The 12189-nt window shown below is 41.4% G+C and overlaps 2 protein-coding genes across 2 annotated transcripts; both read right to left on the bottom strand.

The window, feature by feature from the left end:
• Positions 1–1797: 1797 nt before the first annotated feature.
• LOC310989890 (perforin-1-like) lies at positions 1798–5391 on the bottom strand. The gene is made up of 5 exons (XM_083977043.1): positions 5274–5391; positions 3675–4247; positions 3444–3582; positions 3144–3355; positions 1798–3059 (listed from the first exon to the last, which is right to left on the bottom strand). Exons 1-5 carry the CDS (start codon positions 5297–5299, stop codon positions 2180–2182), a joined length of 1830 nt encoding a protein of 609 aa, XP_083833169.1. The 5' UTR covers positions 5300–5391; the 3' UTR covers positions 1798–2179.
• Positions 5392–6742: 1351 nt separating this feature from the next.
• Positions 6743–8779, bottom strand: LOC310989822 (perforin-1-like; the record flags this gene model as incomplete). Its single annotated transcript, XM_083976973.1, has 4 exons — positions 6743–7574; positions 7673–7884; positions 7990–8128; positions 8256–8779. 4 exons carry the CDS (start codon positions 8777–8779, stop codon positions 6743–6745), a joined length of 1707 nt encoding a protein of 568 aa, XP_083833099.1.
• Positions 8780–12189: the final 3410 nt, after the last annotated feature.

The raw sequence follows: 12189 nt of genomic DNA, 5'->3' as shown, positions 1-12189 counted from the left end.
ATGATCAGAGATAAAGCTGTGGTGTGTGAGGCCGTCACTGAGCCACAGACTCTCACTGTCTGTCTGTCTTTTATCTGTCTGTGCTGGGACTCGTCATTGTTAGACCCCTATTGATGTATTTGCACGTTTTGTCTTGTTTCATGGGGCTCAGCGAACGGGTGAATTTTCACACACACACGCTCGCTTGCCCACATGCAGACACATCCATGCACACAGACACACGTATTCACACATCCTTTCACACAATGCATGATATGTCCCCTTCTCACTCTGGTACATGACACTGAAATCCCATGAACATGTCACTAATATTACTTTTATATCGAACATTGCTATTAAATTGTTTTGTTTTTTTTCTAATATTTTAACAATCCCCTTTGGTCTAAACATTTCCACCACTTCATGTTGTTTGTTTGCTGTTTACTGCCCTGGTCTTAAGAGTGTGATGTGTTTTATGTGATAAGGTTATGGTGCACAGCGGGGAGCAACCCACGATGCCTTGGGTAAGAAACCTCCAGATTTTGTCGCTCTTTATGGTTTCTGCTTATCTGTTGTAGACTAACATTAGTTTGAACCCATAGGAACTGCTTGATTCACTGTGGTAAAAAAAATCTGTCATATCTGGTTACTGTGTATCTGCAAACAGAAGTGAACATACTTTTAACTTTTACTCACACTGCTTTTCACGTAACGGCAACGGCTGCATGCATTATAGATTATTTTCCACTCAAGGGTGTGGAGCCTGCATAGTGAGGCGTCTGAGTCCTCTGATAGAAGTCAAAGCCCTCGTGTACGTGAGGTTTAAACAAGCTCTTTGTCTCACTGCTCCTGTTGAATCTCTCACAGGAGAGCAGAACGGCAAATATGGCGGCGTGAATGGCGGCCACGGGTACAAAGGTGAGAAGGACGGTTCCAGTCCAGTTATTACTGTAAAACACCATTAAACTTTTAAAAGACAGTGGCTGAAGCAGGTTCTGACACATCTGTCCCTTCACACAGAGCTCACTGATCCAACATTGTTGTAGTGTTGTTGTTTTTGTGTGTCTTTTCCTGACTCTCGATATTTGTCTTCTTCTTCCTTGTCTCTTCTTTTTAACCAGGCTAATTCAAACGACCTGAACTTCTTCTTCAAGTGGATCATTTTCCATAATGTGTTTTATTTGTGTGTATGTGTCACTCTATTTTGTCCTGTTTGTGATGTCAGTTTTATTTTTTGTTTTATTTTTCTTCCCCTACCCCTTTGTCTATTTCTGTGAGTGGACTTTGTCTGGTGGCCTCCATGGTCCAAACTTTTAGTGCCTCCACACCCCCTCACCGTCTTATTCTGTCAATGCTGAAAAATTGGTGGTGAACATAAACATGATGCAAAGTGCAAGTGCAAAATTGTGCCTGTGTTTTTCTACAAAATGAAATATTTGCGTTTTAATCCAATAAATTATGTCAAGTGATGCTGAACTGAAACTTCTGAGTCAAAGCGTTTTGTGTAACATTTACCTGAGAACAAGCTGTTCTCTTTAATAGCATTAGTGAAGCCTCAAATGTGCACACAGGAAGTTTCACCACTTCCTTTTTCAAGTTGGGCAATGTTACTGAGACAAACACGGCGTCAACACTCAATTCAAAACTAAAAGCAATGAGATCAAATACACTCAGGGCTACAACCAGTTCAGATATTATGCTTTTATTTAAGATAAACAAACATGCAGAAATACAAATATGATGTAATGATAAAACACACAAGCACATGTTATAAATTCTTATGTAAATATCACAATAAAGTGAGCAATGCATCAAATCTGTAAAAAGGTCAAATATAGAGATAAATAAATACACAAGTATAAGTAGCATTGTATTAAACTGACAAGGTTATATCTGATAAAACGCCCTGATACAAACAGAAAGGCACTATATAATTTACATAAAAGGTAATTTTGTTAAATTTCTTACTAATTTCTGAGATTCCATACTGTATGAACAGCACTTTTCTAGTACAAACTCTTAACCTTAAACTAATGCTAACCCAGCCTAAACTGTGCAACTGCAAATAAAGGACTTAAATGTAAATGAAACTGAAGGAACATACTGTAATCTTCCATAACCAACTCATGTATCTCTCTATTCAAAAGACACGGTCCAATACACCTGATTACATATATGTAGGCCTCAATTAAAAAATGACTTATATCACATCAGGCCTTTGACTCTCAGTAGTGAGACTCTGGTTTCTGTACGGACTGGAGTCGTCCACAAACACACCCATCTTTAACAGCATGGCCTTTGGAATAGGGTGGGCATGACGGGACACATACAGACTCTTCAGACTTTGACTCATGGGTGAAGGTTTGTACTCAGTGCACAGCTTCCCGCTCAGACTCGGAGCACATTTCACTTCCAGTTTGAAGAAGACCCGGCCATGCTGCAGATTACAGAGGTCCTCCTTGACTCCTGAGGTCAGATCTCGCTCACAATTCCCCAGCAGGTCATCGTCCCATTTGCTGTCCTCGTCCCACACCTCAAATCTCACCTTAGGTCCTGAGGACAAGTCCTGAGAGCCCAGGTCTACGACCGTGTTCCAGTGTGGGTCATTGTTGTTGTACATGACTTGAGTCCGTTGGACCATCTGCCCTTCGAAAGACACCTTGACGTAACCATCTGTGGCCGTGGTGTGGTCACCCCAAAGACCAGAAGCTCGTTGCACAGTTATGATGACCCGGGCCATGCCCTTGCGGGTCGGGCAGCAGTCGGCGTTTACAGCAGGTTCATTGTGGCACTGGCAGACGCAGGGATCCCTTGAGTCACTCTTGATGCCGACCTGACAGCGTTCACTGCAGTTCCTCCACAGGCCTTTCTCCAGGATGTAATGACTAATGGCTGAGCGCAGGTTCTTTCGGGCGGGTGTGTTCGTAGGCAGCAACTCATGAAGCGAATCCAGAGAATATGAGACTATGTCTGGATTCTGTGGGAGTGAGTTCAGCCATTCCTTGTAGGCTTCTGGATTTTTGTCAGCAGAGAAGAGAAGGTCTGGCTCAGTGGTGTGGCCCCCCTTTATCTCTGTGTTTCTGGAGAAGAAAGAGTTGTTTGAACTCTTGTGCCAAGTTGACTTTAAGGAAAATGTAAAACATACATGAGAAAATATTCTGTACCTGTCGTTGAAGAGGCTGGAGAACGATGTCTTGCGTTCCTGCTTGTCAAGGTCCTTGTTGCAGTGTTTTGTTTCAGTTTTCGCTTCGGCATGGATGCTGGCGGACGCCTCGGCCTCCAGACACATATCCACCTCCTCCACGCTGAGGCCCTGCAGGCTGGCCTGGCACTGCTTGATGCTGGTCACAGACTGAACACTTCCTCCCAGCTTCACCTGGAATAACATAAGTGTGTCACTTTGTGGGACTTTGCTAACGTGTCATGTTCATTATTCTTTTGACAAATTTCTTGTTTTCACTCACCTTGGTGATGTAATGAGTGCCGAAGTTGTCAATCAGCTTGTAAAACCGTTGCTTGTATTGATGGCTGTAGGTCTTGGGGAGCTGTGCCACTGCTTGGCGAAATTCTCTGTGTAGCTTTGGTTTGTTGGACACTCGGTAACTACAGTGAGACAGCAGGCAAGAAAAAACAGATCAATATCAACCAAACATAGGGTGGTCATACGATTTATTTTGAAGTCCTTGTCTTCTTACCTGTAGTACTCGCAGGACATGCCTTGGCTCGCGAAGCTGAACTTGTCGCTCTTTGTTTTGTCCATTGCATATTCAGCCAGTTTAGAATTGGTTCCAGCCAGCATCACCGAGCCTCCTTTAGCACCCACATCAACGTCTAAATTTACCTCCCAGTTGTTATCAACAGAAGAGGTGCTAGACGAGACCAGATCCTCACTGGATCGGTGGAGTTTACTGGACACTTTCATGCTGCAGGACTGTTTAGGCCTCCAGTCCACCACTGACAAGGGGAGCTTTTGTTTTTTGTTCTCCAGATAGGGGTTGCTGCACAGGACGCACGTTTTGTCCTTGCGTTTCCACTGATTCATGTCGAGCACAAAGGCCCCCTTACGCTCCATTTTGGTGATGTCGAAGCCTTCCCCGGCCAAAGTGGTACCTGGAGCAAATTCTGCCTCCACACACTGTCTGGGTGTTCCTTCAGTGCACAATTGATAAGTGCACTGAGGGAGAGAGAGCACGAGGCCGACACAAATGCAAATACTAAGCTGCAACATGCTGCTGATTTGTGGGATCAATGCAAACGGTTGGCTTATCCTGCAACAAAAATAAAATAAATATTTTTTTTAGTTGAATAAATATTAACAAGTGAGGCAGCTGATCACTGGCTGTACGGAAACTTTTTAAAGGAAATGTTCTGTGAGAGACAAATTTCACGCCTGATTTTGCACTGTTTTCTAATATGATCTGTGGCGCCTTTATGACGATATTTTGTTATATCTATAGATCTTTCTGCTGCTTTCTATGAGCTTTACACCACTCAGTCTCTTGGACCGTCTCCATTTCAAAGTAAGATTAAAGATTTGTGGTTTGATTTGTATCTGCACATAACATCAGCGTCAGTTTCAGATGACGACTGGATTGCTCTGATTTTTTATGTTGTGAAGAACCTAAAGGCTCAGTTTTATGCCATAAATGCTTTGCTAAATCTCATCTCCTCACAGTTTTTCTGCAGATGTGATTCAATAGAGGAAATGCATTTAACACCCACAGATTTTGACCAGGAAATCACAAAAACACATTTTGACCAGAAACACTGATTGTAAATGAGAGGTTCAAGAAAACATAGCAGGACACCATTAAGTATCTCCTTAGTAACCCTGTGGATGTCCAACACTGAAAGGCCCAAAATGTTCTGAGCTTCAATGAGACAAACAAAGACATGTGCAACATTTTAGTCTCTACTGTCAAATCCTGTTAGGCTCAAGACCTGTCTTTTAACAAAATCATTCAAGATACTAAACAAGCTTTGGTTTGAAGATAAGATAGTCCCTTTTTCATCCCATTCATTCAGAAATTTACAGTGTTGCACAAAAATGATAATATATACAGCAATAAAGTTAAAGATTTGTACAGAATACACACAGTAAATGTGCTTTATAGATAAATGGACATGACCAACAGCAAAATAACTCACTTGATGTTTAAACCAACTGCTCTAAAGGACTCAATACAAGTTGTGCTATAGAATTACTCACACAGATATAGCAATTAACAGTTTATACTGTCTTGAAAGACGTGTATGTGTGAAGTGAAAGAAAATTTCAGTATAAGTAGACTTACCGTTGACTCGCCCGTTCGTGCTGCATGTATGAAACTGACTGTCAGCATGAATATTATTGCTTTGTCTATAAAAGCTTAAATGAGAGCGGGTAGGGGGTGGCGAGGGGGTGAGGTGACAGTGGTCTCTCTCAGAGCACAGCAATATAGAAAAAAAATGTGGTTTGTTAGTTTCGTCAACGTTGAGCATAGCCTGCGCTCAGGGGGTGGAGCTGGTGGTCTGCAGACAAACTCAGATAGATAGTGACAACATAAAAGTGAGGCATTGCTTTCCAGTCAATAACGAACCAGAGACCACAAACCTATCATTTCTCTGAAGTGGGGTGGTGGGCTGTGGTCAAACATAATGAGAAAAGAATGATGATTAATTTCCAAAGAATTGAACAAAACCCAAACTAACCAGGTTACTCTTAATTGATATATGATAAGTGCAATAAAATATAGGTGAGCTCTGTGGGAGGTCTACATACCAAATGGCACCAGTTCAATAACAAACATGGAAGCGAGTGTATAAACTTGTTAAAATGTATTTAATTTTGAATGGTTAACAGAACAGAAATTCACGAATAGGGGCAGTAAATGGAAATCAAGACTTGCAAAGATTCATTAAAACATTGTATATCAGCACGAAAACAGCAGAAACCTACATCCATCTGCTTCTGTCTACATCATCATCACAAAGCCATGAGGCAATAAGAACATTAAAAAGGTAAAAATACACTCATGGAAATGTGCAGATTAAAAAATATATTGCTGTAAATAAAAGATGCAAAGAGTCAAACACATATTTCAGTAACTGCAAAAACTTCAAGATGATCAGCTGTGTATGTTCTGCTGTCCTACAGGAAACCAGGCCAGTACATTATAAACACAACAGAGGAAGGTCTGAGTCTCTCTTGTGATGGGTTTGTTGTTGTCTAATTGAACCAAGAAAATATAGTAGATTTTTAGGTAAATAGAGAAACCAAATCCTGCAGGGCTGGGGTGCTGGGCCCAGGTGGGCTGGCCAGCTTTGTTGTGACATCACAAAGTCACAGAAAATCCCAATGGCTGATTTTTTTAGGAATAGTTTCTGAATACTGTGTTGATTTCTCTGTGTGAAGCTTTTATACTTTCACAGTATTAATACAGTACATAGAGCTTCCTTATAATCACACTACACATGCACATCAACTGTTGCATAATAACCTTTAAACAAAAGCAAAAGCAATCATAAAGATACGGGATGTTTCCCTGATGTGACTTTGAGACATGTTGATGTATTTCTTGTCATTTGTTGTCAGCAAAGATTATTGACACTTGTGAATAACAATTCTTTTTGCTTAAATTAACCTTAAAATATTTTTTGGTATTGCCTTGTAGGCAATACCAAAAATACCTTGTAGGCCTTGTTGCCATGTAGGCTTTGGTAAAAACCAACCAGGGTATCATATCACATCAACTTTTGGCTCAGCAGTGAGACTCTGGTTTCTTTATGGACTGGTGTCATTCACAAACACACCCATCTCTAACAGCATGGCCTTTGGAATAGGTTGGGCATGACGGGACACATACAGACTCTTCAGACTTGGACTCATGGGTGAAGGTTTGTACTCAGTGCACAGCTTCCCGCTCAGACTCGGAGCACAGGTTGCCTCCAGTTTAAAGAAGAAACGTCCATGATCCAGACTACAGACATCTTCCTTGACTCCTGTGGAGATATCCTGCAGACATTGTCCCAACAGGTCATCGTCCCATTTGTGGTCCTCATCCCACACTTCAAATTTCACCTTATGTCCTGAGGACAAGTCCTGAGAGCCCAGGTCTACGACCGTGTTCCAGTTTGGGTTGTTGTTATCCCAAATGACTTGAGTCCGTCGGACCATCTGCCCATTGAAAAACACCTTTACATAACCATCAGTGGCTCCGAACCTGTCACCCCACAGACCAGAAGCTCGTTGTACAATTATGATGACCCGGGCCATGCCCTTGCGGGTTGGGCAGCAGTCGGCGTTTACAGCAAGTTCATTGTGGCACTGGCAGACGCAGGGATCCCTCCGTCCGGAATGGAAGCCGACCTGACAGCGTTGACTGCAGTTCCTCAACAGGCCTTTCTCCAGGATGTAATGACTAATGGCTGAGCGCAGGTTCTTTCGGGCGGGTGTGTTCATAGGCAGCAACTCATGAAGCGAGTCCAGAGAATATGAGACTATGTCTGGATGCTGTGGGAGTGAGTTCAGCCATTCCTTGTAGGCCTTTGGATCTTTGTCGGCAGAGAAAAGAAGGTCTGGCTCAGTGGTGTGCCCCCCCTTTATTTCTGTGAACCTGGAGAGGAAAGAGATTGCTTAAACTACTGGTGCTGAAAATAGTCACTGAGAAATGCAAATTAGAAGAAAGCATGTTACAAGTGTCTAAGAACACACCGGTCACTGAAGCGGCTGGAGAACGATGTCTTGCTCTCTGTCTTTTCAATGTCCTTGTTGCAGGGGTTTGCTCGAGCTTTCACTGTGACATCGGTGCTGGCAGACGCCTCGGCCTCCAGACACATCTCCACCTCCTCGATTCTTAAGCCCTGCAGGCTGGCCTGGCACTGCTTGATGCTGGTTACAGACTGAACACTTCCTCCCAGCTTCACCTGGAAGCATGCATTTAAATATTATTTTCATAGGCAAATGTGTTACCTTGTATATTGTTTCAATGTGTGTTTCTTGATGAAAGCCATGCCATGATTTCAACTCACCTTGGTGACGTAATGAGTGCCAAAGTCATCAATGAGCTTGTAAAACTGTTGCTTGTTTTCTGGGCTGTAGGTTTTAGGGAGCTTTTTTAACGCTTGTTTAAATTCCCTGTGCAGCTTTGGCTGGCCTGTCACTCTGTAGCTGTTGACAGTGAGACACCGGGTAAGAAAAGATAACAATGAATGTATTAAAATGTTGAGCGTCAAAGTGTATTCATTTGTAAGCAAGAGTTCAGAGAGAGGTTTTCTTTGAGCCCTCATCTTCTTACCTGTAGTACTGGCAGGAAAAGCTTTGGGTGGAAAAGCTGAACTTGTCATTCTTTGTTTTTTCCATGGAATAACCGGCCAGTTTAGAATTGGTTCCAGCCAGCATCAATGATCCATCTTTATTAGCCCTTTTAAGGTCTAAATTTACCCCCCAGTTGTTTTCAATAGAAGAGGTGCTGAAAGTGACCAGAGTCTCGCTGGATCGGTGGAGTGTACTGGTCACTTTCATGCTGCAGGACTGTTTTGACCTCCAGTCCACCACTGACAAGGGGAGCTTTTGTTTTTTGTTCCCCAGATATGGGTTGCTACACAGGACGCACCTTTTGTCCTTGCGTTTCCACTGAGTCATGTTGAGCACAAAGGCCCCCTTACGCTCCATTTTGATGATGTCAAAGCCTTCCCCGGCCAAGTTGGTACCTGGAGCAAATTCTGCCTCCTTGCACTCTTTGGGTGTTCCTACAATGCACGATGGATACGTACACTGAGGGAGGGAAAGCACAAGGCCTACGCAGATTAGCAGGAACATGCTGCTGATTTGGGTGATGAATGCAAACCGATAGTTTATCCTGAAAAAGAAACATTTGAGATAAACAAACCTTGGCAAGTTGAGCTGTTCATCAAGACACCATTGTTGCTTTGTGGACACGTCTGAACTACGACAGGATCTGATGCCGCACCTGTTTTACCCACTTGTGAAAGAACCCCTGTGTTTTTTGGGCTGTCTTAAATAATCTCTAAACTGCCATTTTTATCCATGATTATAGAAAATGTTTCTCAACACAAAAATTATCCTCTAAGAAACACAATCATAAGAGAAAAGCTACCCCCAAAGAAAACTTGACATTTTTGTGGATGGCAGTTCAGCTGTCCACATACAGTAGATTTAGTAGATTTAAGCAATATTACCCTCAATATTACCCCTTCAGTGATGCTCAAATTTGAAAGGTTTTTGCGAGTGTGCTTCCTGTTTCCATGGAAATACATGGGATCCAACTAATAACTGAAACACGGTCATCTCAGTAGATTTATGTGTAATAGAACCTAGTTTACCTCTACAGCAAATAATCCGACCCAACGACCTAGCAACAGAAAGGATTTCCTAGTCCCAGATGAGTAAACTCTGAGTTGACGTTAATGTTTTATCACGGCCTCTGACTTTTCCGAACTAAATTAATACCGTGTCACTGACACAGCAGATGGGGAAAGTCAAACATTTATATTGCTCCAGATTATTGAAAAGCCCAAAATTTGCAAAACAGAGAGACAGAAAAACAGCGGTAACCACTTACGTTTTATCTAACGAAATATAAAACTCCAGGCCATATTTTTAAAAACATTTTTTTCACCACAGTCACAACTAGTGTCTATCCGACTGTACACATAGGGAACACGCTCTCTGCAAAAATGAGGCCGTTTGCACTACTACACTACTACAACTAAAAAATGTTTATTTAATTGTTACAAAAATGTGACTTAGGCAGCTGACAGGAAAACTCTACAGGAGGTTGATGTGGTTTGTGATTTATTTTCATGAGTAAAATATTGTTTCTAAAAAATAAAAATCCATGGATGGTTACAATAAAGATGAATACACCAACATGAAATGGCGGAGTAATATTTTTAGTGATGAGTCAGGCGTGCTCTTATGCTGATTTGAGCACATTCTATATTTCTTGTTGACCAATCAGATTGCTTGGTCGAAACTACTTGTTGTATAATTAATATCAACTTCTTTGCAGATGATATTCAACTTTACTTTTAAGATAAAACTACCTGTCCTGCCTAATGACTATGAACTTTATGTACACACAGAATAGAGATCACAGTATGAGCCATTTTGGGCTTATCTTAGAGGATTTGTTCCTTACTTTCACCCGTTGATCTCGAATGTGTCATCAACGCTTTATGTCCTCTATTCTTGATTATTGAAATACACTAGATTCTGGCCTCAGCAGACAAAATTTTAGATAAATTCCATCTGATGAGTGCTGAAGTATTTCCAAAATCCCTGTGAATGGTAAAATTACTCAATTTTTTAAAGTTTTTAAATCTTTAAACCAAACTAAGCTCTTAAACTAACACATATAGAACAATCTTATAACTTTTTCTAAACTACAGAATGCATTAATAATAAAATTCATTCATTTAAAAGAGAAAACATTATTAAATATTTATTTAATAATGTTTTCTCTTTTAAATGAATTTTATCTATTAAATTTAGTGCAAAGAATTTTTGTACGACACTACATTTCAAAGCTAAAAAATAACATTAACAAGACTCACCTCTGTCTTGTCTGTTCATGCTTCTCGATTGAGTCTGGATATCAATCTTTGTACTTATATAGACAAACAAACAGGGCTGAACGTGTCATTCACAGGTGGTGGATGCACAGTTTGGTTGAAGATGTCACGTCCTCTGTGTGATCCCATGTTCATTTAAGTGGTTTCCTGTTTTATTTTGAAGTTCTGTCTTCCTGTGTCATGGTCTGTGTCTGTTGGTCCCTATTGAGTTCCTGTTTCATTTTGACGTTTCGTGTCCGGTCTTCCTGTGTGCTTCCTGCTCGTGATTACCCCAATGTGTTTCACCTGTCTTGATTGCACACCACCTGTTTCTTCCCTTGTGTATTTAACTTCTGTGTCTCACTTTGTCTTTGTTGGATCGTTGTTATTATTTCCCGTGTCCATGCCCATCTTCCAGTGTTCCCCTGCAAGGCCCTGTTGAGTAAATAAAAGCCTTCTTCATGCCACCGAACCTGCGAGTCTGCATTTGGGTCCTTCCCTAAGAAAGCCTGACAGTACGATCCAACCAATATGGACCCAGCAGACCATTCCCCTCCCAGGTGGATGACACTCTTCAATTATTTTGCCTACCTGGCTGAGAAGACAGCCAGACAGTCAGCTGCCACCAACTCCCCAAGTCCCAGTAGAAGAGTCCCATCTCGCCATCGCCAGCAGCCCAAGCTGCGTCCCCAGCAACCTACCTACCCAGCAGGGACAAATCCCTATGTGGGTACCTGAACAAAACGCAAACTAACGTGCAATAAGTGCAATAAAATATAGGTGACATCTGTGCGAAGTCTACATACCCAGTTCAGTAACAAACATGGAAGTGAGTGCATGAACTTGTTAAAAGTGATTTAATTTTGAATGGTTAACAGAAAAAAATTAAAGAAATTCATGAAGAGGGGCAGTAAATGGAAGTCAAGACTTGCAAAGATTCATTAAAACATTGTATATCAGCACGAAAGCAGCAGAAACCTCTCTCCATCTGCTTCTGTCTACATCATTATCACAAAGCCATGAGGCAATAAGAACATTAAAAAGGTAAAAATACACTCAAGGAACTGCGCAGATTAAAAAATATATTGCTGTAAATAAAAGATACAAAGAGTCAAACACATATTTCAGTAACTGCAAAAACTTCAAGATGATCTGCTGTCCTAAAGGAAACCAGGCTGGTAGCCTACATTATAAACACAACAGAGGAAGGTCTGAATCTCTCTTCTGAGGGGCTTGTTATTGTCTACTTGAACCAAGAAAATATAGTAGATTTTTAGGTAAATAGAGAAACCAAATCCTGCAAGGCTGGGGTGCTGGGCCCAGGTGGGCTGGCCAGCTTTGTTGTGACATCACAAAGTCACAGGAAGTCCCAATGGCTGTTTTTCAGGATCAGTTTCTGAATACAGGCTGTGTTGATATCTCTGTGGACTGAGGCTTTTATACTTTCACAGTATTAATACAGAATCTAGAGCTGACTTATAATCACACTACACACGCACATCAACTTTTGCATAATAAAGGACCTTTAAAGCAAAAGCAAAAGCAATCATAAAGATATAAGGGATGTTTCCCTGATATGACTTTGAGCCATTTTAATGTATTTCTTGTCATTTGTTGTCGTACGTACGTAGGCCTCGGTAAAAACCAACTAGGGTG

Source organism: Trachurus trachurus, assembly GCF_905171665.1.
Source record: "Trachurus trachurus genome assembly, chromosome: 8".
Classification (NCBI taxonomy): Eukaryota; Metazoa; Chordata; class Actinopteri; order Carangiformes; family Carangidae; genus Trachurus; species Trachurus trachurus.
The sequence above is the reverse complement of the archived record's forward strand: the minus strand, read 5'-3'. Positions and strand labels throughout refer to the sequence as shown.

Coding starts and splice junctions, on each gene's coding strand:
- LOC310989890 (XM_083977043.1), bottom strand. CDS start 5,299: ATGCAGCACGAACGGGCGAGTCAACG. Junction 3,356..3,443: donor GCACTCATTACATCACCAAG/GTGAGTGAAAAC, acceptor ATGTTATTCCAG/GTGAAGCTGGGAGGAAGTGT. Junction 3,060..3,143: donor TCCAGCCTCTTCAACGACAG/GTACAGAATATT, acceptor TTTCTTCTCCAG/AAACACAGAGATAAAGGGGG.